A 23,880-nucleotide genomic window follows, 5' to 3' on the forward strand; every position below is an offset into this window, starting at 1 on the left:
ACCCAAAAAACCCTCCCCACGGCCACCACGGAGGGGACGGAGCCGGGAGTACCGAACGCAGCGGGGGCACCGCGGAGGCACAAGGGGGGGGGGGGGCGAGGGGCAAAAGACCCCCGGTGGGATGCTCGGGGTGGGGGGGGGACACCCAGCATCGGGGGGGGGGCACCCAGGGGACCTGGGGGAGCCTCTCCAGCCCCTGGGTGCACGCAGTGGGTGGGTGGGTGCCCCCTTTCCATGGGTACCCCATTCCGTGGGTGCCCCCACCCTGTGGGTGCCCCCCCCCCACGGCATCAGAAGGCACTTGGGTACCAGCCCTGCACGCACCGGGCTGTAATGGGACCTCTTCTTCCTCCTCCTCCTCCTCCTCCTCTTCCTCCTCTTCCTCCTCCCTGCCGGGGGCTGCGCTGGGAGCAGGGGGCACCCAACCCTCTCCGGACACCCCCAGGGCTCCCCCTAATCCCCCCCCAACCCCCCTCAAAAAAAAAAAACAAAAAAGCAGGACCACCCCCGGCTGAGCGCGTGCCCCTTCTCCCAATAAATAAGAAATAACTTAAAACGCTGGGGGGGGGGGCCCCCACTTTAGGGACCCCCCCGTGAAATTGTCTGACCAGCACCCGCCGCCCCTCGCCCCTCTGCTTTGCCCCCCGCTGCCCCCCTGGTGTCACCCCAATGCCCTGGGGGGGGGCTGCTGGTGATGGGGGGGGGGCTGCTGGTGATGGGGGGGGGGCTGCTTGTGATGGGGGGGTCCCCGGGGGGGTCCCCGGTGGCTACTTTCTGAGCTGCAGGCTCTCCAAGAGGACGCGTTTGTGGCCGGGGTCGAGGACGCCAGCCTCCTCCAGGTCCTCCTCCGTGATATCGCTGCCGAATTGGGGAGGGGGGGGGGGGGCGCAGGGGTCAGGCACCCGGTGACCCCCTGACCCCCCTCTGGGTGTCCCCAACCTCGGGATTGCCCCCACCTGAGGAACTCGAGGTCGTCCCAGCCGTTGTGCAGCAGCCCCTGCTCGTACCTCTCCAGCCCCATGGCCCGCAGCCACTCGCCCACGCTGGACTCGCCGGCGCCCGCGCCGCGACCCGCCTGGCACAGAGCCTGGAAAGGGGGGGCAGGGGGGGGAAAAACAGGGGTGTAGGGGGGGAAAAGGGGGTGTAGGGGGGGAAAAGGGGGTGTAAGGTGGGCAAAGGGGGGCGCCGGGGGGGTGGAAATGGGGCGCAGGGTGTGCGCCCATGCTGGCGCCGGTGGGGATGGCGCACCCCGTGCCGTGCTCCTCTGCTGTGCCACATCCCCATCGCCCACTTCCTATCCCCAAAGCCCCCATCCCCCAAAAACCCCATTCCCGAAAACCCAGCCCCTAGACCCCCATCCATCACTGAAACCCCTTCCCCAAAACCCCATCCCCAAAGCCCCAACCCCAAAGCCCCCATCCCCAAGACCCTCATCCCCCAAATCCCATCCCCAAAGCCCCCATCCCCAAAGCCCCAATTCCCCAAAGCCCCATCCCCAAACCCCAATCCCCGAAGCCCCAACTCCCCCAAACCCCACCCCCTCAAACCTCATCCCCAAAGCCCCAATTCCCCAGTTCCCCAAAACCCCATCCCCAAAGCCCCCATCCCAAAAACCCCATCCCCCATAGCCCCAATTCCCCAAAGCCCCCATCTCCAAGACCCCCATCCCCCCAAAAACCCCATTCCCAAAACCCCAGCCCCTAGACCCCCATCCATCACTGAAACCCCTTCCCCAAAGCCTCTTCCCCCAAAACCCCCATCCCCAAAGCCCCCAGCCCCCAAACCGCATCCCCAAATCCCCAATTCCCCAAATCCCCATCCCCAAAGCCCCCAGCCCCCAAACCCCATCCCCAAAACTCTCATCCCCAAAACCCCAAATCCCCCATCCCTAAGACGCCCATCCCTGAAACCCCATTCCCAAAACCTCATCCCCAAAGCGCCCATCCCCCAAAACCCCCCATCCCCAAAACCCCCAGCCCCCAAACCTCCAACCCCCAAACCCCCCATCCCCAAAGCCCCCATCCCCACTCCATCCTGGGCAGGGCTGCTTGGGGACCCCCAGGGCTGTGCCCCCCCCCCCCACCATCCCCAGCTCAATTTTGCGCCCCCAGCCCCCATCACACCACCCCCAAACCACCCCTTATTGCCCCCCCCCAAAAAAAAAAAAACACATCCACCCCCCCAGCACCCCAAGAACAGAGCCAGACGGGGGGGGGCTGTCACCACCCACCAACCTCCCCAAAAAAAACAACCGGGGGTCCCCCCCCGTGCCCCCCCCTCCCCAAAAAACCCACCTCCTCGGCCAGGTCCTCCTCGATGCTCTCCCGGATGCAGTGGGGGGGGAAGGCGAGGGGGCGGCCGAAATCGGGGTGCAGGCAGCGGGGGGGCAGCTCCAGACGCCCCTTACCCAGCAGCTGGGGAGGGGGGGGGCCCCCCCGCGCCCCCCCCTCCCGCCCCCTGCCGTAGTCCACCTCGCTCAGCGTCTTGGCCATCTGCAGCACGGAGCAGGAGCGATCGTCCCGCAGCCCCCCCCCCGGCTCCCGGGGGGGTCCCCCCGGGGGTCTCCATCCCGAATCCGGCCGCCCCGGTGGGCAGGGGGGGTCTGGGGTGCAGCTTGGGAGGGGGGGGCTCGCAGGACGCGCCCCCCAGCAGCTCCTTGGCGCTGGCGTAGAAGGGGGTCTCGGCCACCTCCAGCTCCCGGGGCAGGGGTGGGGGGGGGAAATCGGGGGGGGGCAGAGCCCCGGGGCCGGGGTCTTCGTCCGAGGAGCTCTCCTCGGCGCGGCTGGGCGGGGGGGGCCCGGCTGAGGGGTGCCGGCAGCGTTCGGGGGCCCCCGCCTTGCCCTTGGGGACGGGGGGCTTGCCGGGGGTGTCGGGGGCCAGCAGCTGGTGGGGGACCCCCTCCAGCACGTAGTAGGCGGGGTTGTTGAAGCTGTTTTTCAGTGGCCCCCCCGACGGCTCCGCTGAGGGCTCCGGCTTGGATCTGAGGGCAAAAAGGGGGGATTGGGAAGGGGGGGGCGCGGGGGGCTGCGGCGTGCCCCCCGACCCCTAACCCTAACCCTAACCATGACCCCCCCCTCTCCGCGTGCCCGCGCTCACCGGCTCGGCGCAGCCTCGTCCCGGGAGGTGCCGCGGTGTGGGGCGGGGGGGGCGGGCGGCCAGGGGGGCGCTGCCCTTCTCGGGCTCCTCGGGGGGCTTCGCCGGGGGGGCCGCGGGCGGCTCTGCCCCCGTGGGTTTCCTCCCCGCAGACCTGGGGGGGGGGGGAGGTGAGAAGCATCGGGGCATGGTGCTGCATCCCACAGGGATGCTCTGAGCATCGCCGGGCTCTGCCTGCACGATGCTCACCGCCCCCCCAGCCCCCCCCAGAACCCCCCCCAAGCCCCCCAGGGTGGTCTCCAAGCCCCCCCTTACTTGGCGTAATCCTGCGTGGCTCTGGCACCCAGCGGCGCCTTCCCCTTGCCCGCCGCCGCCTCGTCCTTATCAACGCTGATCCACTCTGCCAAGGGACAGGGAAAGAGGAGGGGGCTCAGAGCGGGACCCCACACCCCCCCCCAGCCCCCCAAAACCCCCCCCGGGCCCCCCCCATGCTCACCGTAGAGCCGCTCGCGGGTGCCCATGCGCTCGGCGGGCACGCGCACCTTCATGGAGCCGCGGATGTTGCCGGTCTCCTCGCCGCGGTGGGCCAGGTAGGTGAGGAACTGCTGCGCCGTGCTGCCGATCATCGACTTGAGCGCGATCACACACTCACCTGGAGGGCGCGGGGAGGGCGAAATTTGGGGAGGGGGGGCCCCGTCAGGATGAGGGGTGCGAGGTCCCCGAGGGGCGCAACGCGCCGGCGGCTACGCACCGTAGGACTCGTAGCCGTCGAGGGACTTGACGGTGAGCAGGAGGTGCTGGTCCTGCAGGTACTCGATCTCGGAGAGGATGGGCTTCAGCTGCGGGAGAGGGGACGATGGGGGTGGTGGGGGGCACGGAGGGGACCCCCGTGAACCCCCCCAGCTCGGCCCCGTGCGCCAGCGGGGACCCTCACCGTGGGGAGCTGCCGGGACGACCACTGCACCTTGAGGAAGTTGATGTTGTCGCTGCTCTGGCTGTCGTTCTCGAAGCTCTTCTTGAATTCTGCCAGGGGGAGAGCACGGTGCCAGCAGGTCCCCCAGGGACCCCCGACCCCGGGACGCCCCCCCACACCCCCCCCAGGCGCTCACCTTCCAGGCAGGTGGAGTAAAACTCGATGAAGAACTTGGTGCGGCTCGCCGTCTTCACGATGGCCTCGATGCTCTCGAACTCGATGTACGCCTGGTCCGAGGACTTGGAGAGCCCTGCGGGGAGAGGGGAGCCGTGGGGACCCCCGGGGGCGTCCCCTTGTCCCCGCAGGGGTGGGGACGGGCCACCCGCGGGCACCCATTGAGGGGTGCGGGGGTGTAAGGGGCGCCCCCACCTTTCTTGGAGACGAACTGGGACGTCACCCCCACCTCGAAGGAGCCGAAAACGGGCGAGTGGTCGCTGGTCATGATGTCGTCTGTGCACCCTGCGGCAGGAGGGGACAGCTCGGGTGGCCTGTCCCTGCGGGGGGGTGGCCTGTCCCCAGCGCCTGTCCCTTGCCCCCCCCCCTCACCGTAGGCGTTGCAGTTGACGTGGGTCTCGGGGTAGGACTTCCAGAGGATGCGGTCGCACCAGGACGGGACGTTGGTGCGGACCTGGACGGGCACCAGATGGGGTTTTTTTGGGGAAAAAGGATGGGATTAAGGCAAAACCCGCCTGGGGGGCCCCCACCCTCATCCAGCACCTACCCCCGTGGGCTTCTGCTTGTGCCACACGTAGGTGTCCCGCGAGCCGCGCTCGTAGCGGTACGTGGGGGGGAAGGTGATCTCCTCCTCGGCTGCCAGAGGGGATTTGGGGGGTCAGGGGGGGGCTGGAGCCACCCCCCCATCACCCAGTGACCCCCCCGGCTCCTCTCCCTCACCAAATCGCAGGAAAACCTTGTGCTTCTCCTTCTCCAGGTTGAGCTGATCCACCTTGAGCAGCGGCTCGAACTCCTTGCGGCTGATGTAGTTGAGGATCTCCTGCGGGGCAGAGCAGGGCAGAAGGGGCTGGCACGGGGAAGGGGAGGGCACGCGGGCAGCCCCCCGGCCCCCGACGGCCACCCCGCGGCCCCCCAGCACCTGGATGTCCATGTCCAGGCGGTAGTTGAGGTCCCCGAACCAGAAGAGGTGGGTGAAGCGCAGCGAGATGTCGAAGGAGCTGAGCTGCTTGTCCCCCAGCGACAGCAGCCGCAGGATGTCCAGGTAGTTCTGGTTCCTCCTGCCGGGGAAGCAGGCACAGGGACATCAGTGCACACACCTGGCACACGTGTGCAAGAGCCTGCACGCCCCCCCTGGGGACCTCTGCAGCCCCCAAAGCCCCGTGCCGGTCCCTCTCGGCGGTCCCCGCGCGGGGACACCCCCCTCACCTCGCCGTCTTCTCGTTGCCCGAGGTGAGGTGGCAGTTGACGAAGCCGAAGGAGGTGCCGTTGAACATGAAGGAGACGCCCACGGCGCCCTTGTTGCCTGCGGGGAGAGGAGGACGGGGGTTAGGATCGGGCCAGGCCATGGCGCTGATGGTGGGGAGGTGCCCCCGGGTTCTGGTGGGGGCACGGTGCCCACTGGGATGGTTTGCACGGGGTGCGCTGTGCCGAGAGCGCGTGCCCAAAGCCATCCTTGTGCAATGCACACGTGCCCAGAGACCTCCCTGTGCAACACACGTGCACCCAGAGCGCTCCCCAGGTGGTGTACACACACCAGGGCTCCACCTTGTGCAACGCACGCACACCAAAACCCTGCCTCATGCAATGCACAAGTGCCCAGAGCCCTCCCCGTGCAACACATGTGCACCCAGAGTGCTCCCCAGGTGGTGTACACACACCAGGGCTCTACCTTGTGCAATGCACACGCACCAAACCCCTGCCTAATGCAATGCACACATGCCCAGGGACCTGCCTGTGCAACACACGTGCACCCAGAGCACTCCCTGGGTGATGTACACGCACCAGGGCTCCACCTTGTGCAACGCACACACACCAAAACCCTGCCTCGTGCAATGCACACGTGCCCAGAGCACTCCTTGTGCAACACACGTGTGCCCAGAGCACTCCCCAGGTGATGTACACGCACCTGGGCCCCACCTCATGCAACGCATGCACACCAAAGCCCTGCCTCGTGCTGTGCATGCACACCCAGAGCCCTCCCCATGCAACACACGTGCACCCAGAGCACTCCCTGTGTAACACACATGCACCCAGAGTGCTCCCCAGGTGGTGTACACACAGCAGGGCTCCACCTTGTGCAACGCACGCACACCAAAACCCTGCCTCGTGCAATGCACAAATGCCCAGAGCCCTCCCCATGCAACACACGTGCCCAGAGCACTCCCTGTGCAACACACGTGTGCCCAAAGCGCTCCCCAGGTGATGTACACACATCTGGGCCCCACCTCATGCAACGCACGCACACCAAAGCCCTGCCTCGTGCCGTGCATGCACACCCAGAGCCCTCCCCGTGCAACACACGTGCCCCTGAAGCCCCCCCAGTGCCAGACACTCGTGCCCCGAGCAGCAACACCCGGGCGTGCGCCCCGCCACCTACCCAGCGTGTTGGCGATCCCCGTCTTGACGCTGGAGGTGCTGACGTGGCTGATGCGGTTCTCGTGCTCCGGCTTCACCAGCACCACCACTTTGATGTTCCACAGGGACTGCATGGCCACCTGGGGGCCGCGGGCCGTGAGACCCCACAGAGGACACCCCGTGGAGAGGGACCCCCCGCCCCGAGCCGTGACCGCGGTGCGCACCGGGAGCCAACACAGCCACCCCCCGGCTGCACCCACGCTGCCAGCAGCCCCCTCCAGTGCCCCCCGCACCCAAAGGTGGGCTCCTGCCACGTGGCAAATGAGCAGTGGCAGGGGATGGCCACAGCACCGGGGACCACGACAGCTCCAAGCACCCCAGCACCGCGTGCGCCCGCCCCGAAGCACCCGGTGCCGGCACAGCCAGGGTACCCCTGGCTCCCTGGGGGGGGGGGGGGGGGGGCAGGGGGCTCCTACCGGGCGGTACTCGATCTCGGTGAAGTCCTTGAGCACGGCGCGGAGGAAATCCACCCACTCCTTGTCCCCCATGGAGTTCTCCTGCGTGCCGAAGACGTAGATGTCGTGGGGGATGCTGACCGTCACCTCGTCCAGCGTCTTGCCCAGCCCCTTGGAGGTGAACCAGGAGGTGATGCTCTTGGGCGGGGGAACGCTGCCTGTGGAGGGGGGGGCACAGTCAGAGGGGGGGGGGCTGCCCACGCTCAGCCCTTGCAGCCCCCCCCAGGCACGGGAGCCGTGGCCCCGCTCACCCATGTTCCAGGTGCCGATGAAGATGGAGATCATGTCGGGCTCGTCCTGGTGCGAGTGCTTGTTCTTCATCAGCTGCAGCAGCTGGCAGAAAGCCTCCCGCTTCTGGGGGGGGGCAGGCGGTGAGCCCCCCAGCCCCACAGGGACCGGTGACACCCCCCCCGGTGCCCACCACCCCCTGGGAACCCCACGCACCCGGGCGCTGACGAAGACGAAGTCCTTGCGCTGCGTCTTGTCCTTCTCCTTCTCGAAGACGATGCCCAGCTTGTTCTGCACCCGCTGCGACTTGATCAGCTGCCGGACTGGGGTGGGGGGAGGCAGAGGGGAATCAGAGAGGTGCCGAGCTCCTGGGGGGGGGGGTGTCCAGACCACTGCGGGGTGCCGAGGATCCCCAAAACCACCACCAGCAGCACGCAGCGCTGCGCCCAGGGGCCCCGCTCACTCTTGTCGTGGGTGAAGGTGTTCCAGTCCTCCTGCGAGTCCTTCTGCTTCTTCAGCACCACCAGCTTGCCGCCCTCCACGTCCACGCTCAGCGTGTACTTCTGCGACTTGCCGATCTTGGTCAGGTCCCCCAGGGTGACGTCCAGCTTCACCTGCGGGTGGGCACTGGGTGCTGAGGCTGCCAGCCCGGGGAGGTCCCCCCGGGGCCAGGTGGGGGCTGGGGACGTCCCCCCGGGGCTGGGGATGTCCCCTCGGGTACCACGCTCCCGGGACTCACCTCGAAGGTCTGCACGGGGATGCTCTTGGCTTTGCGGGAGAGGGGCTGCGCCGGGGGGGCCGGGGTGGCCGAGCTCATCTCCTGCAGGGCTTTGAGCGCCTGGGGGGAGAGCCCAGCGTGGCCGTGAGCTCCCAGCCCCTGCCCGGCCCCCCCGGCACGGCCGCCCACCCCAAAGCTCACCTTCTTCTCGATGCTGGAGAGGAAATCCTTCAGCACGGACAGCTTCAGCACCAGGCTCTCCAGCTCCTGCTCCCCGCTCTGCGGCGCCGTCTGGAAGCCCCGGGGTGTCACAGCCCCCAGACGGGACCCCCAGCCCCCAGCACCCACCACCCCAACCCCCCTGGGGGCACCTCCCTGCCACCCAAGTGCTGTGGGCACCGTGGGCACCTCAGCCTGCCCCAGGGGACCCCGGGGAGCCACCGCCGCGCCCCCGCGCCCTCGCCCCCTCACCTGCTGCAGGATTTTGGAGACCATGGGGGAGCTCTGCTGGTCGAACACCTTGGAGAGGATCTCCAGCCCCGCCAGCACCTTGTCCACCTCGCTGCAGGGAGAGGACGGGAGTCAGTGAGGTGGCACAACGTCCGTCTGTCCGCCCGTCCGTCCCCAGCACGCGGCGCCCACCTGTGCAGCCGCTTGCAGGAGGTGACCAGGGTCTTGTTGAGGTGGGGCAGGCTGCTGGCCCCCGCCTTCACCGCCTCCAGGTCCAGCGTGTAGCTGCCCTTCAGGTACTCGTGGGAGATGCTGGTGAGGCCGTTGGTGCTGCGGGGGGAGCCGGGTGAGGGACACAGGAGGGACGGGCACGGTGACACCGTGGGGATGTGGGGACGGGCACGGTGGCACCGTGGGGACGGGCACGGTGATGCCCTGGGGACATGGGGATGGGCACAGTGACACTGTGGGGACATGGGGATGGGCACAGTGACACGGTGGGGACATGGGGACGGGCACGGTGACACCGTGGGGACATGGGGATGGGCACAGTGACACCGTGGGGACATGGGGATGGGCACAGTGATGCCCTGGGGGGTGTGGGGACAGGCACGGTGACGCCCTGGGGACATGGGGACAGGCATGATGACACCGTGGGGACATGGGGACGGGCATGGTGACACCGTGGGGTCGTGGCTCCTCACCTCTCCGCCGCCGCCTCGGGCACCACCGGCCCCGGGCTGCCGGGGCTGAGCCCCACGGAGGAACCCGAGAAGCTGCTGGAGCCAGAGCGCGGGGGCAGGGGGGGCTTCTCGTCCTCGCCATCTGCAAGGCAGCAGGGTGGGCGTCACGGCACCGGCGGGCACAGGGACCCCCGGGGTGGGGGGGGGGTTATTAGAGGGGCCGCCCCGCGTACCCGAGTAGTCCCTGTCCTCCGCGCTCTCCTTCTCCTTCTCCCTCTCGACGGCGAAGAGCAGGGTGCAGACCAGCCCCTGGTTGGGCTGCAGGTACAGGGCGATCAGCTCGCTCAGCGTCTTGAAGCGCCTCACCTGCACGCCCTGCGACGTCTGCGGGGACACGGCCACCGTCACCGCCCCGTTTTGGGGTGCCTGGGGCGCGCGGTGAGGCGGGGACGGGGACGCTGGCCACGCCGGCTGGCACAGCACGGGGAGCACGCAGCCGGAGCCCGGCCGGCAGCCATCCCGCTGCCTCCTCCCTGCCGGGGGCGGCTCTTTCCTGTCTGCCCGCTCGGCACAAAGGGGCTTCTGTTGCTCTAAAAATACGCGGCGGCGCGGGGCCGGCCAAGAGCAGCAGCGCCGAGGCGCCCGGCTGCGCCGCGAGGCCGTGCGCTCGTGGCACAGGGACGAGCCCTGCACCCCCCCTCACCAGGCAGGGAGCCCCCGGAGGCCCCCACCCTGTGCAAACAGGAGCACAGCGGGGGTCCCCCGCTCTGCCGAGCGCCCCCAGACTCTTTGGTGATGTCCAGCCCCCGCTGGTGGGGTGTCCCCGGGGGTCCCCGCGGTGTCCCCGTGCCGCCCACCTGCACGGCCAAGAAGTCCTCGTCGTCGGGCAGGATGCGGTACGTGTGGACGTGCTTCTGGAACCTGCAGGGAGCCGAGGAGCAGGCGTCAGGATGGGGACCCCCGCGGGAGCTCGGCCACCTCCCGCGGCCTGCGGGGTCCCCCAAAACCGGGGGGAGCAGCAGACCCCGTCCTGCGGGCACCCCGTGCCACCAGCCGGGCAGGGAGCCCCAAACACAAAGCCGGGTGCGCTCGCTCAGCTCCGGCACCAGCACCTCGTGCAACGAGCTGCCCGGCCTCAACGCAGCTCACGGGGGGCTCCTGCCCTCCCCCAGAGCCCTCTCCCCAAGGGGGGGGCCACGCACCAGGCTCTCCCCATATCCCCAGGCCACGCAGCGGGGCCGTGCACATCCCGAAACGGGCAGGGAGCCGCTGGCAGCAGGCGGCCAGGAAGCAATCTGCTTTCCCCTGGAAGCGCACAGGAACCGGGGCCACGATCCCGGGGCAGGGGGTGACGGGCACCGATGAGAGACGGGGGTGCCGGAGCCGTGGGGAGGGGGGGACCCCGCGCCCACCGTGCGCTCCCCGCGGGTGCTGCCCACGCGGGACGCTCGGCTGCGGCGCTGCAGGGGGTGACACCCCCCCTCCCCTTTAGACCCCCAAGCAGACCCCCCCCCCCCCTCACCCCGGGTGGCCCCCCGAGGTGGCCGTCGCGGTCTCTCCGCGTGCCACGGGGGCCGTCCCGCCAGCGCCTCGCCCCACGCTCCCGGAAGGAACTCTAAAAATACGGCTGGCACCGAAACGCCGCACCAAAATAAACCCTGCGGGGACGGGGGAGCCACGGGACGGCCGAGCCCTGCGGGAGGCAGAGGAACACAGGGGGGGGGACACCCCCGTGCCAAGACCCCGGCACTCAGGACCCCCCCAGGGTGCTGCTGTTGGTGGCCGTCCCCCGGTGCCGGTGGTTGGGACGGTGGCTCCCGGGCTGGCCCCCGGCCACGGGACGTGCAGAGGTGACCGGGAGGGTGTCACCGTGCCAGGGCCACCGGGTAGAGGGACACGGCCCGGCCACGGGGCTGGGGGGTGGCCACCGGGGCCACTGGGGCCACTGGGGCAGGAGCTGTCCCCATGGCACTGTCCTGGTGCCACCGGGGCGCACGGGGAGGACGAGGTGTCCTGGGGCACAGCTGGGGGTGTTTGGGGTCACCGTGCAGCAGGGTGCCCCCAGGGCACCCCCCCCATGCCCCTTGATGCCCCTCCAGTGCCACAAGCACCCCGATAATAAAAGGACCCCCCTGTTCCTTAGCCCCCCCCCCCAGCACGGGGGGTTATTCCGCCTCCGGAGGCAGGAACAGCCCCAAGGTGTCAGTGCTGGGGGGGCTGCAGGAGCCAGGGGTCCCAAATCAGCCCCCCCACACCTGAACCCCACCCCCCAACAGCCATGGGGAGCCCTGGTTGGGACATGGGGAACCCCCCCCAGATTCGGAGGGGGGGGTCCTACATGGGAAACCCTGCTGGGGGGGGCAAAGGGGGGCACATGGGGAGCCCCAGCTGAGATCCTGGGTGGCTACAAGGGGGGGACCCCAGATTTGGGGGGGGGACAGAGGTGGGAGGCACACGGGGAACCCCACACTGGGGTCAGGGGGCTCCACGCAGGAAATCCCGGGGGGGGGGCACACAGAGAGCCCCAGCTGGGGGGGGTCTCAAGGGGTCTCCATGGGGAGCCCCGAGCTCCACACCAGGAACCCCAGCGGGAAGGGGGGGCGCACGGGGAGGTGTAAGGGACCCCCCCTCACAGGGGTCGGTCCGGGGGGGTCCCGGGGGGGGCTCAGGGCAGCCCCCTCCCCCTCAGCTCAGCCCCGCTGCGCTCGTGGCCGTCTCTGTGACTAATCCTGGCGGCCGGGGAGCCGCACAAAGAGCCTTTATGTGGGCACACGGCCGGACACGGGGCCCCCCCGGCACCCTGCTGCGGCCCCCCCAAGCCGCCCCCACCCCACAACAGCCCCCAGCACCCAAGGGTGGGGAGGTCACACCCCCGGGGGTCCCCGCTCCGAGGGTCCCCGGTGCGTTATTCCCCGTTAATCACCGGAGAGGGGGGGCTCGAGCCTGGCCCCACCGCCCCAAGGGGACCCCCACGGGGACCCCAAACGCCACCGCTCGCCCCAAAAGCAGCCGGAGGGGGGGGGGGCCCCAGCACCGGGCCCCCCCCCCCCCCGGTAGCACCGCCGGCACCCACGGCACCCGGCACGGGGAGCGCCACGGCGGCCGGTGCCGGCGGCAGGGTTAAAGGAAGCCGGCGCTGCCGGGATCCCGGCGCAGTTCCCCTTCCTCCTCCTGCCCCCGCAGCTATTTTTAGGCCCCCAGCCGCTCTCTGGGGCCGGGCAGCCGGGAAGGGGGGGGCCCAGACCCCCCCCAACACACACACACACACACACACCCTGGGGCTGGGGGCTCGGAGAGGGGGAGCCCGGGTGGCACAGGGGGGGTGCCCATGGGGTGAGGGTGCCCGTGGGTAGGGGGGTGGCGGCACGGTGAGGGTGCGTGGCTGGGGAGGGGGGGGGGGGACACCGCCAAACCTGGGGGGGGGGGGACACACCGTGGTCCCACCAAGGCAGGGCAGGAGGCACCGTGGTGGCCACGTGGCCAGGAGCCGACCCCGCAGGAGCCCACGGCCAGGCCAGCCCCGGGGAGGGGGCCACGTGCCGTGATCGCGGCACCCAAAGGTGCGCCCCCGGGGCAGGGCTGGCGGCGACCCCACGCCGTCCCCGCTGCTTCCCCCGTGGGGTTTTGCCCCGTTTGCCCCACGCAGCCGTCGCCCACGGGCTCCTTCCCAGGCGCCCTCGCCGCCACGCGGCGCCGCCTGCCCCAAAAACCACATCAAGGTGCCCGGCCCCGAGCGTCCCCGGCGCGTACCACGGCCGGGCCACCCCGGCCCCGGGCTGTGCCGTGGGGTTTGGGGTCGGCCTGGCCCCCCCCTCACCACGCGGGGTGGTGCCCCGAGGCCAGCGGGCAGGGTGGTGGCACCGTGGTGACGTGGGGTGGCCACCCAAGGGACCCCCACCCCGCTCACGGCGCTTGCCCCGGGGGCACCGTGCGCCCGTGGTGGGTGGCACAACGTCCCCGCAGCCCGGGGAGGGGGGCGATGCCACAGGGCCCCCCCACGGGTGGCCCTGCGCCCTGGTGGCCCCATGGGGTGGCCCTGTGGGGTGGCCACCCTGGCGGACCCCCAGCCAGCCACCGGGGTCAGGCCCGGCCCAGCTGTCCCCTGCCTCGGTGTCCCCACGCTGCCCCCCCCACCCAGGAGGGAACGGGGTGGGGGAGACCCCCCCCCCAAGACCCCAAAAGGACCCCAGGGTGCTGGTTGGGATCCAGTTGGGATCCTGGCGCCCATCTGATCCCAACCGGGGGGGCTCTGGGGGGCCCCCCCCCATGCCCATCACCCCCAGCCCCAAACTGTGCCCGTTCCCCCCCCCCAGTGCCGGGTCCCCCCATAACACCAGCAGCCCCCACACCCAGTGCCCCCCCATGCCCCCAATTGCCGGTAACCCCCCCATGTGTGTGCCCCCCCCCATATTCTCACCAAGCCCCTGGGTGCCAGTGACCCCCCCCAGTGCCTGGTGCCCCCCTGGCAACCCCCGGTGCCGTTACCCCCTGTGGGGTCGATCCCCCCCCAGGTCCCAATCACCCCCCCAGGTCCTGATCCCAATCCCGGTCCCGTTCTGCCCCCCAGCTCTCATTACCCCCCTGGGTCCCGTTGCCCCCCCCGAGCCCCGTTCCCCCCGGTGCCCCCTGTGCCCCCCCGTGCCCCGGTCCCCTCTTTTCCCCCCCCGTTGCCCGTTCTGCCCCCAAGTCCCGGTCCCGGTGCCCCCCCCTTTCCCCGTTCCCCCCGATCCCCCCGTTCTGCCCCCGGGTCCCTCCCTGGTCCCATTCCCCTCCCCGTTCCCCATTCCCTCCCCGTCCCCCCCCGGTTCCCGGTGCCCCCCCCCGTTGCTCCCCCAATGCCCCGATCCCCCCGGTCTCCCCGTTTCCCCCCCGGTTCCCGGTGCCCCCCCCGTTATCCCCATTCCCCCCCCGTCCCCCCCGGTATTCCCGTTGCCCCCCCCGTTCCCCATTCCCTCCCCATTCACCCCCCGTTTCGCGGTGCCCCCCCCCATGTCCCGGTGCCCCCCCGGTGCCTGTTCTCCCCCCGATCCCCGTTCCCCCCCCGTTGCCCCCCCATGCCCCGATCCCCCCGGTCCCCCCGTTCTCCCCCCGTTCCCCATTCCCTCCCCGTTCCCCGTTCCCCCCCCGGTACCCCCCCATGTCCCGGTCCCCCCCCGGTCCCATTCTCCCCTCCGGTTCCCGGTGCACCCCCCCATGCCCCGTTCCCCCCGATCCCCCTGTTCCCTCCCCGTCCCCCCCCATTCCCCATTCTCCCCCCCGTTCCCCGTTCTCCCCCCATTCCCCCCCGGTCTCCCCATTCCCCCCCCATTCCCCGTTACCCCCCCCATTCCCCATTCCCCCCCCATCCCCCCCCGATCCCCATTCGCCCCCCCGTTCCCCGTTCTCCCCCCATTCCCCCCCCGGTCTCCCCATTCCCCCCCCATCCCCCCCCATTCCCCATTCCCCCCCCATCCTCCCCCATCCCCCCCCCGATCCCCATTCCCCCCCCCGGTCCCATTCTCCCCCCCGGTTCCCGGTGCCCCCCCCGGTACCCCCCCATGTCCCGATCCCCCCCCATCCCCCATTCCCCCCCATTCCCCCCCGGTCTCCCCATCCCCCCCCCATTCCCCGTTACCCCCCCCACCCCCCGTTTCCCCCCCCACCCCCCCCACCCCCCGTGCCCCCCCACACACACAGCACACACAGCGCGTACGCCCCCGCCACGCTCTCGCTGTCCCGCACCAGGAAGCTGCCGTCGCGCCCGGCCCGGGCCAGCAGCTCCTCGGCCCCCGCCCGGCTCAGGTCCCGGTGGTACCAGGGCGGCGCCGACCCCCCCGGGACCCCCGCACCCGCCATGGCTCCGCCGTGGTGGGGACACGGGGTTGGGGGGGGGGGGGGGGGGGCGGCGGGGGGGGGGGGGGGGGGGAGAAACGAGCGGAGCCCCACGGTGGGGGGGGGGGGGGGGAATAGGCGGGGAGGGGCGGGGGCACCGGCAGGGGGCGGGGGGGGGCACCGATGGGGCGGGGAGAGGGGGGAGGAGGGGCGGGGGGAGGGGTTGGTGGGGGGGTGGGGGAGGGAGGGGCGAAGGAGGGGGGGAGGTAACGAGGGGGGGGGGAAGGGGGGGTGTGGGGCGGGGAAAGGGAGGGGTGGGGAGAGGAGGAGGGCGGATCGGAACGGATCGGCACGGATCGGAACGATTCAGAGCAGTTTGGCACGGTTCAGCACGATTCAGAACAGTTTGGCACAGTTTGGCAGGGTTCGGCACGGTTTGGTGCAGATCAGCACGGTTCAGCACTGTTCAGCACGGTTCAGCACGATTCAGAGGAGTGTGGCACAGTTTGGTGCAGATTGGCACGGTTCGGCACAGTTCAGCACAGCTGAGAACAGTTTGGCACGGTTCAGCACGGTTCAGAACAGCTTAGCACGGTTCGGCGAAGTTCAGCACGGTTCAGAACAGTTTGGCACAGTTTGGCATGGTTCGGCACGGTTTGGTGCAGATCAGCACGGTTCAGCACTGTTCAGCACGGTTCAGCACGGTTCAGAACAGTTTGGCACAGTTTGGCATGGTTCGGCACGGTTTGGCGCAGATTGGCACGGTTCGGCACAGTTCAGCATGGTTCAGAACTGTTTAGCACGGTTTGGCACAGTTCGGCATGGTTCAGAACGATTCAGAACAGTTTAGCACAGTTCGGCATGATCCAGCATGATTCAGCACTGTTCAGCACAGTTCAGAACTGTTTAGCACGGTTCAGAGCAGTTTGGCACAGTTTGGCATGGTTCAGCACAGTTTGGTGCAGATCAGCATGGCTCAGCATGGTTCAGAACGGTTCAGAGCAGTTTGGCACAGTTTGGCATGGTTCAGCACGGTTTGGTGCAGATTGGCACGGTTCGGCACGGTTCATAACAGTTTAGCACGGTTCGGCATGGTCCAGCATGATTCAGCACTGTTTAGCACAGCTCAGGACTGCGTAGCACACTGCAGCACAGTCTGGCACAGTTCAGGACAGTTTGGCACGGTTTAACATGGTTCAGCATGGTTCAGAACAATTCAGAACGGTTCGGCATGGTTCGGCACAGTTCAACACGGTTCAGAACAGTTTGGCACGGTTTGGCACAGTTCAGCACAATTCAGCACAGTTCAGAATGATTCAGAACCGTTTAGCACAGTTTGGCACAGTTCAGCACGGTTCAGAACGATTCAGAATAATTTAGCATGGTTCCGCACAGTTCAGAACAGTTTGGCATGGTTCGGCACAGTTTGGCATGGCTCAGCATGGTTCACCACAGTTCAGCACCGCTCAGCACGGCACGGTCTGGCACGGCACAGCACTGTGCAGGATGGCCCAGCACGGTTCAGCACAGCTCAGCATGGTTCAGAACAGTTTGTCACGGTTCGGCACAGATCGGCATGGTTCGGCACACTTCAGCACCACTCACCCTGGCACGGTCCGGCACATCACAGCACCGTGCAGGATGGCTTGGCACGGCTTGGCACAGTTCAGCACAGTTCAGAACAGTTTAGCACACTTCAGAACTCTTTGGCACGGTCCAGAACAGTTTGGCACAGTTCGGCACAGTTCAGCACCGCTCGGCATGGCACGGCACAGCACTGTGCAGGATGGCTTGGCACGGCTTGGCACAGTTCAGCACGGTTCAGAACAGTTCAGCACGGTTCAGAACTCTTTGGCACGGTTTGGCACGGTTCGGCACGGTTTGGCACAGCACCGTGCAGGATGGCTCGGCACAGTTCAGCACAGTTTGGCACAGTTCAGCACGGTTCAGAACTCTTTGGCACGGTTCAGCACGGTTCAGAACTTTTTGGCACAATTTGGCACGGTTTGGCACGGCTCGGCCCTGCCCGCCCCGTGGGGCCCCGCGTGCCGCTGTCACCGCCTGCTGGGGGCTGCGTCGGCCCCTGCCCCCCTGGCACGGGGGGAGCGCCCCATGGGGACCCCCGGGCCAAAGTGGGGGACCCCAGGGAGACAGCCCCGGGGCAGAGGGCACGGGGGGGACGTGGGGGGGACATGGGGACAAGGGGGGTGACACTGGGATGTGGGGGGGACACTGGGACATGGGGTGGGACATGGGGACGTGGGGGGGACACTGGGGATGTGGGGGAGACATGGGGACGTGGGAGGGGCACGGGGGGGACACTGGGACGTGGGGGGGACATGGGGGGGACATTGGGGACATGGGGGGGACATGGGGTGTGACATGGGGGTGACATTGGGGACGTGGGGTGTGGCACTGGGGTCATGGGGGTGACATGGAGATGTGGGGAGTGACAGTGGGGACGTGGGGTGGGACCTGGGGACCTGGAGTGTGACACTGGGACATGGGGGGGACGTGGGGACATGGGGGGGTGACATTGGGGACATCGGATGGCATGGGGAATATGGGGGGGACATGGGGACGTGGGGTGTGACAGTGGGATGTGGGGGTGACATGGGGACGTGAGGAGTGACATGGGGACATGGGGTGTGGCACTGGGGACATGGGGGTGACTGGGGGGCGTGGGGAGTGACAGTGGGACATGAGGGGTGACATGGGGACGTGGGGAGGACATGGGGTGTGACATTGGGGACATCGGAGGGACATGGGGTGTGCCACTGGGATATGGGGTGGGACATGGGGAGTGACATGGGGATGTGGGGGTGACACTGGGGGACATGGGGGGGACATCGGGGGTGACATTGAGGATATGGGGGTGACATTGGGGACATGAGTATATTGGGGGGGACATGGAGTGTGACACTGGGGGACGTTGGGAGTGACAGTGGGGACATGGGGGTGACACGGGGGTGACACGGGTCACCCTGACCCCACAGGGCGCATGGAGAGGGCGAGCACTGCTGCCCCCACACCCCCCACACCCCCATTATCCCCCCCCCAAAACCCCAAAAAAAACCCCACTGAGCCCTTCTGTGCGCACCACCTTTATTCCCAACCTCTCCAAAACACACCCCACAAACCCCATAAACCCCCCCAAAAATTAACAAATCACCCCCCTCTCCCAACCCCCCCACACCCCTTGGACACACTGCAGGGGGGGGGACACCCCCACACCCCCCATTACCCCCCATCACCCCCCCAAACCCCAAAAAAAACCCACTGATCCCCATGGGCGCACCGCCTTTATTCCCAACCTCTCCAAAACGCACCACGACTACCACAGCACAAACCCCACAAACCCCCCCAAAAATCAGCAAATCACGCCCAGACCCACGCAGGGGGGGCCGCCAGCAGGCCCAGGGGCAGCAGCAGGGTGGCGGGGGGCGGGGTGACATTGAGGATATGGGGCTGATATGGGTATATTGGGGGGGACATGGGGTGTGACATTGGGGGACGTAGGGAGTGACAGTGGGGACATGGGGGTGACATGGGGGTGACACGGGTCACCCTGACCCCACAGGGCGCATGGAGAGGGCGAGCACTGCTGCCCCCACACCCCCCACACCCCCATTACCCCCCCCAAACCCCCAAAAAACCCCCACTGAGCCCCTCTGTGCGCACCACCTTTATTCCCAACCTCTCCAAAACACACCCCACAAACCCCATAAACCCCCCCAAAAATTAACAAATCACCCCCCTCTCCCAACCCCCCCACACCCCTTGGACACACTGCTTGGAGGGGGACACCCCCACACCCCCCATTACCCCCCATTACCCCCCCCAAACCCCCAAAAAAACCCCACTGAGCTCCTCTGTGCGCACCGCCTTTATTCCCAACCTCTCCAAAACGCACCGTGCCACCACCCCACAAACCCCACAAACCCCCCCAAAAGTTAACAAATCACTCCCCTCTCCCAACCCCCCCACACCCCTTGGACACACTGCTTGGGGGGGACACCCCCACACCCCCATCACCCCCCCAAACCCCAAAAAAACCCCCACTGATCCCCTCTGTGCACACCGCCTTTATTCCCAACCTCTCCAAAACGCACCCCACAAACCCCACAAACCCCCCCAAAAATCAACCAATCACCCCCAGAACAACACAGGGGGGGCCACCAGCAGGCCGAGGAGCAGCAGCAGGGTGGCGGGGGGCGCGGGGCGGGGGGCACGGGAGGCGTAGAAGCGAGCCACCTCCACGTTGGGGTTGCCCAGCACGGGGTCGAACCAGAGCTGGATGCAGCGGCCGCTGCCGCGCCGCGCGGGGCTGTAGCGGTAGGAGTGAGACCAGATCTCCTCGCACAGCGCGGCCGCCGTGGGGAAGACGTACTTGAACTTCTGGCACATGGCGCCCTGCGGGCACTGGTTGGTGCCTGGGGGGGTTATAGGGGGGGTTACGGGGGGGTTTGGGGTCATACAAGGGGAGATGGGGGTGGTTTGGGGTCAAACAAGTGGAGTTGGGGGAGGTTTGGGGTCATGGCGGGTGTTGGTGGAGAGACGTGCTTGAACTTCTGGCACATGGCGCCCCGCGGGCACTGGTTGGTGCCTGGGGGGGGCTATAGGGGGGGTTATGGGGTGGTTATGGGGGGTTATAGGGGGTTAAAGGGGGGTTTGGGGTCATACAAGGGGAGATGGGGGAGGTTTGGGGTCATGGCGGGTGGTGGTGGAGAGGCACTGGTTGGTGCCTGGGGGGGTTAGGGGGGGTTAGGGGGGGTTATAGGGGGGTTATGGGTGGGTTACGGGGTGTTATAGGGGGGTTATGGAGGGGTTATGGGGGGCTATGGGGGGTTATAGGGGGGGTTTGGGGTCATACAAGGGGAGATGGGGGCGGTTTGGGGTCATGGCGGGTGGTGGTGGAGAGGTGGAGGTGAAGGGGGGGGGAGTGGGGGTGTGGGGGGGGTGTGGGGGGTGCACAGGGGGACAGTGACCACCCCGCTGGCACCCACCCCAAAGCCCCAAGGGGACCCCAGCCCCATGGGAAACCCTAGACACACAGGGGATGCCCAACCCTACAGGGAGCCCCAGCACCTTGGGGACACCCAACCCCATAGGGACCTCCAACCCCACGGGGACCCCCAGCCCCACAGGGACCCTCAGCCCCTTGGGGACCCCCAGACCCACAGGGGATGCCCAACCCTACAGGGACCCCAACCACACAGGGACCCCTAACCCCACAAGAACCCCCAGCCCCAAAGGGACCCCCAACCCCATAAGAACCCCCAGCCCCCACAGAGACCCCCAGCCCCATCGGGACCCCCAACCCCATAGGAACCCCCAGCCCCACAGAGACCCCTGACCATATGGGTCCCCCAACCCCATAGGGACCCCCAACCCCACAGGGACTCCCGGCCATATGGGGACCCCCAACCCCAAAAGGACCCCCAACCCCACAGCGACCCCAGCCCCACTCCCAACCCCCAGCACGATCCCCAGCCCCACCCCCCGGATCCAAGGGAACACCCCAGGCACTGAGGAACCCCAGATCCCACTGGCGACCCCGCTGACCCCACTGACCCCGCTGACCCCGCTGACCCCACTGACCCGAGGTCCAGTTCCAGCCCTTGTGCCAGTTGACCTTGCAGGTGAGGGCGTCCTGGCAGTCCTCCCACCACTGCTCGCAGTCCTCGCGGCACAGCGGCACGTGCAGGATGCGCTCCCGGCGCCAGCTCGAGTCCGTCTGCGGGGCCGGGGGCTGAGCGCACCGACCCCACAACCCCCCGAAATCCCCCTCCCCAAATGCCCCCGGATCCTCCAAATCCCCTCTTTTCCCCCAAATCTCCCCTTTTCCACCCCAGCGCCAGCTCGAGTCCGTCTGCGGGACCCGGGTCTGAGCGTGCCAAACACGCACCCCCCCGAAACCCCTCTCCCCAAAACCCCCCTCCCCAAATGCCCCCGGATCCCCCAAATCCCCCTGCATCCCCCAGATCTCCCGTTTTCCACCCCAGCACCAGCTCAAGTCCGTCTGCAGGACCCAGTGCTGAGCACACCGACCCCGCACCCCCCCAAAACCCCCCTCCCCAAATCCCCCCACATCTTCAAAATCCCACCTTTTCCCCCAAATCTCCCCTTTCCCCCCAAATCTCCCCTTTTCCACCCCGGCGCCAGCTCGAGTCCGTCTGCAGGACCTGGGGCTGAGCACATCAACCCCAGAACCCCCCGAAACCCCCCTCCCCAAATCCCCCCAGATCCTCCAAATCCCCCCTTTTCCACCCCAAATCCCCCCTTTTCCCCCAAATCCTCCCTTTTCCCCCAAATCCCCCCTTTTCCACCCCAGCGCCAGCTCCAGTCCGTCTGCAGGAACTGGGGCTGAGCGCACCAACCCCAGAACCCCCCTACCCAAATCCCCCCACATCCCCCAAATCCCCCCACATCCCCCAAATCCCCCCATTTCCCCCAAATCCCCCCATTTCCCCCAACCCCCCCCATTTCCCCCAACCCCCCCCATTTCCCCCAAACCCCCCCATTTCCCCCAAACCCCCCCACATCCCCCAAACCCTCCCTTTCCCCCAAACCCCCTCATTTCCCCCTCATCCCCCCATTTCCCCCAAACCCCCCCTTTTTCCCCCAACCCCCCCCATTTCCCCCCAAACCCCTCATTTCCCCCAAATCCCCCCCTTTCCCCCAACCCCCCCCATTTCCCCCAAGCCCCCACCTGCACGATCCACGGCCCCAGGTTGGGCGAGCACTCGTAGAGGCAGGTGTCCTGGATGAAGTGGCGCTTGCAGCGGGGGGGCATGGCCCCGCAGTGGTCCCAGTTGAAGTTGTAGAGGTAGGACTGGTCCCGGTGCGCCTCCTCACTGGTGTTGGCCGTGCAGCACGCGTTGTCCTTCCACAGCACGCACTGCGGGGTGGGGGGGTCAGCACCCACCGGGGGGGACACCCAGGGGGGCTGGGGTGGCACCGAGGGGGCACCGAGGGTACCGAGGGGGTCTGGGGTGGCACCAATGGGATCTGGGAGGGTACTGGGGGGGTCTGAGATGGCACCGAGGGGGTCCAGGAGGGCACCAAGGGGGCACTGAGGATGCTGAGGGGGTCCGGGAGGGCACTGGGGGGGGTCCAGGATGGCACCAAGGGGGTCTGAGATGGCACCAAGGGGGTCCAGGTTGGCACCGAGGGGGCACCAAGTGTACCAAGGGGGTCCAGGAGGGCACCAAGGGGGTCTGGGAGGGTACTGAGGGGGCACCGAGGGTACTTAGGGGGTCCAGGAAGGTACCAGGGGGGGTCCAGGAGGGCACTGGGGGGGCACTGAGGGTATTGAGGGGGTCCGGGGTGGCACCAATGGGATCTGGGAGGGCACTGAGGGGGTCTGGGATGGCACCGAGGGGGTCCAGAAGGGCACCAAGGGGGTACCAAAGGTACTGAGGGGGTCTGGGATGGCACCGGGGGGGTCCAGGATGGCACAAAGGGGGCACTGAGGGTATCGAGGGGGTCTGGGGTGGCACCAATGGGATCTGGGAGGGTACTGGGGGGGTCTGGGATGGCACCGAGGGGGTCCAGGAGGGCACCAAGGGGGCACTGAGGATGCTGAGGGGGTCCGGGAGGGCACTGGGGGGGGTCCAGGATGGCACCGAGGGGGCACTGAGGGTACCAAGGGGGTCTGGGGTGGCACTGGTGGGACCTGGGAGGGTACTGGGGGGGTCCAGGATGGCACTGAGGGGGTCCAGGATAGCACAAAGGGGGCACCAAAGGTAGTGGGGGGGTCTGGGATGGCACCACGGGGGCACCGAGAGTACCAAGGGGGTCCAGGAGGGCACCAAGGGGGCACTGAGGATGCTGAGGGGGTCTGGGAGGGTACCAAGGGGGTCCAAGATGACACAAGGAGGGTCTGGGATGGCACTGAGGGGGTACTGAGGGCACTGAGGGGGTCTGGGGTGGCACTGAGGGGGTACCAAGGGTATCAAGGGGGTCCAGGAGGGCACCAAGGGGGGTCCAGGACGGCACAGAGGGGGCACCAAGGGGGGGTGGGATGGCACTGAGGGGGCACTGAGGGTACCAAGGGGGTCCAGGATCACACTGAGGGGGTCCGGGATGGCACTGAGGGGGTACCAAGGGGGTCCAGGAGGGTACCAGGGGGGTCAGGATGGCACTGAGGGGGTCTGGGAGGGCACCGAGGGGGCACTGAGGGTACCAAGGGGGTCCAGGATGACACCAAGAGGGTCTGGGATGGCACCAGGAGGGGCACTGAGGGGGTCCAGGAGGGTACCAGGGGGGCCAGGGTGACACCAAGAGGGTCTGGGATGGCACCGGGAGGGGTCCAGGATGGCACCGAGGGGGCACCGAGGGGTTCCGGGATGGCACTGGGGGGGGTCCGTGGTGGCACTGGGGGGGCACCGTGGGGGGTGGGTGCCGAGCTCACCTGGCCGTAGAGGAGCCCCTCGGGGCCGGGGCGGCTCTTGTGGTGCGTGGCGTCCATGCAGATGTTGAGCAGCGAGTCCTGCGCCCACGCCAGCGCCAGCAGCGCCAGCAGGGCCCAGGGGGCCACCATCACCATGGGGGGGGGGGGACACCGGGGACACCACCGGGGACACCGGGATGGCAGCGGGGCGATGTCCCTGTCCCCACGGCCCCGCTGCGGGGACAAAGTCCCCGAGCCACACGTGGTGGCACGGCACGACCCTTGGCCTTGGGTTGGTGCCAGGCACGGGGGGGGGAGTGGGAAGGATTTGCCCCCCCCCCCCCCCTCCGCCCCGTGACCTCCTTTGACCCCTCCTGGCGCTGCCGTGACCCCGGTGACCCCATTGGGGTGTGGTGGTGGCAGGGCGGTGGCATTGGGGTGGGGGGGTATTGGGGTGGGGGGGGGTCCCGAGAGCCCCGTGGGGG

General features: G+C 68.4%; 2 protein-coding genes across 2 annotated transcripts; both read right to left on the bottom strand.

Annotated features, from left to right (window-relative positions):
- Positions 1 to 725: 725 nt before the first annotated feature.
- INPPL1 (inositol polyphosphate phosphatase like 1) lies at positions 726 to 15,024 on the bottom strand. Its single transcript, XM_032207807.1, has 29 exons — positions 14,864 to 15,024; positions 10,047 to 10,110; positions 9,423 to 9,573; positions 9,211 to 9,331; positions 8,699 to 8,836; positions 8,528 to 8,618; positions 8,258 to 8,347; positions 8,078 to 8,176; positions 7,802 to 7,952; positions 7,555 to 7,661; positions 7,362 to 7,464; positions 7,072 to 7,268; positions 6,618 to 6,735; positions 5,447 to 5,543; positions 5,160 to 5,298; positions 4,961 to 5,060; positions 4,788 to 4,876; positions 4,613 to 4,694; positions 4,436 to 4,525; positions 4,203 to 4,316; positions 4,028 to 4,116; positions 3,845 to 3,932; positions 3,590 to 3,745; positions 3,409 to 3,493; positions 3,097 to 3,247; positions 2,798 to 2,980; positions 2,295 to 2,492; positions 957 to 1,087; positions 726 to 858 (listed from the first exon to the last, which is right to left on the bottom strand). The coding sequence occupies exons 1-29, from the start codon at positions 15,022 to 15,024 to the stop codon at positions 768 to 770; spliced, it is 3,474 nt and encodes a 1,157-aa protein (XP_032063698.1). The 3' UTR covers positions 726 to 767.
- A 4,125-nt stretch (positions 15,025 to 19,149) lies between these two features.
- LOC116502086 (folate receptor alpha-like) lies at positions 19,150 to 23,551 on the bottom strand. The gene is made up of 4 exons (XM_032207818.1): positions 23,417 to 23,551; positions 21,713 to 21,901; positions 20,602 to 20,737; positions 19,150 to 19,433 (listed from the first exon to the last, which is right to left on the bottom strand). The coding sequence occupies exons 1-4, from the start codon at positions 23,549 to 23,551 to the stop codon at positions 19,150 to 19,152; spliced, it is 744 nt and encodes a 247-aa protein (XP_032063709.1).
- Between the last annotated feature and the right edge of the window lie 329 nt (positions 23,552 to 23,880).

The sequence above is a fragment of the Aythya fuligula genome, chromosome 1 (assembly GCF_009819795.1).
Source record: "Aythya fuligula isolate bAytFul2 chromosome 1, bAytFul2.pri, whole genome shotgun sequence".
Taxonomy (NCBI): domain Eukaryota; kingdom Metazoa; phylum Chordata; class Aves; order Anseriformes; family Anatidae; genus Aythya; species Aythya fuligula.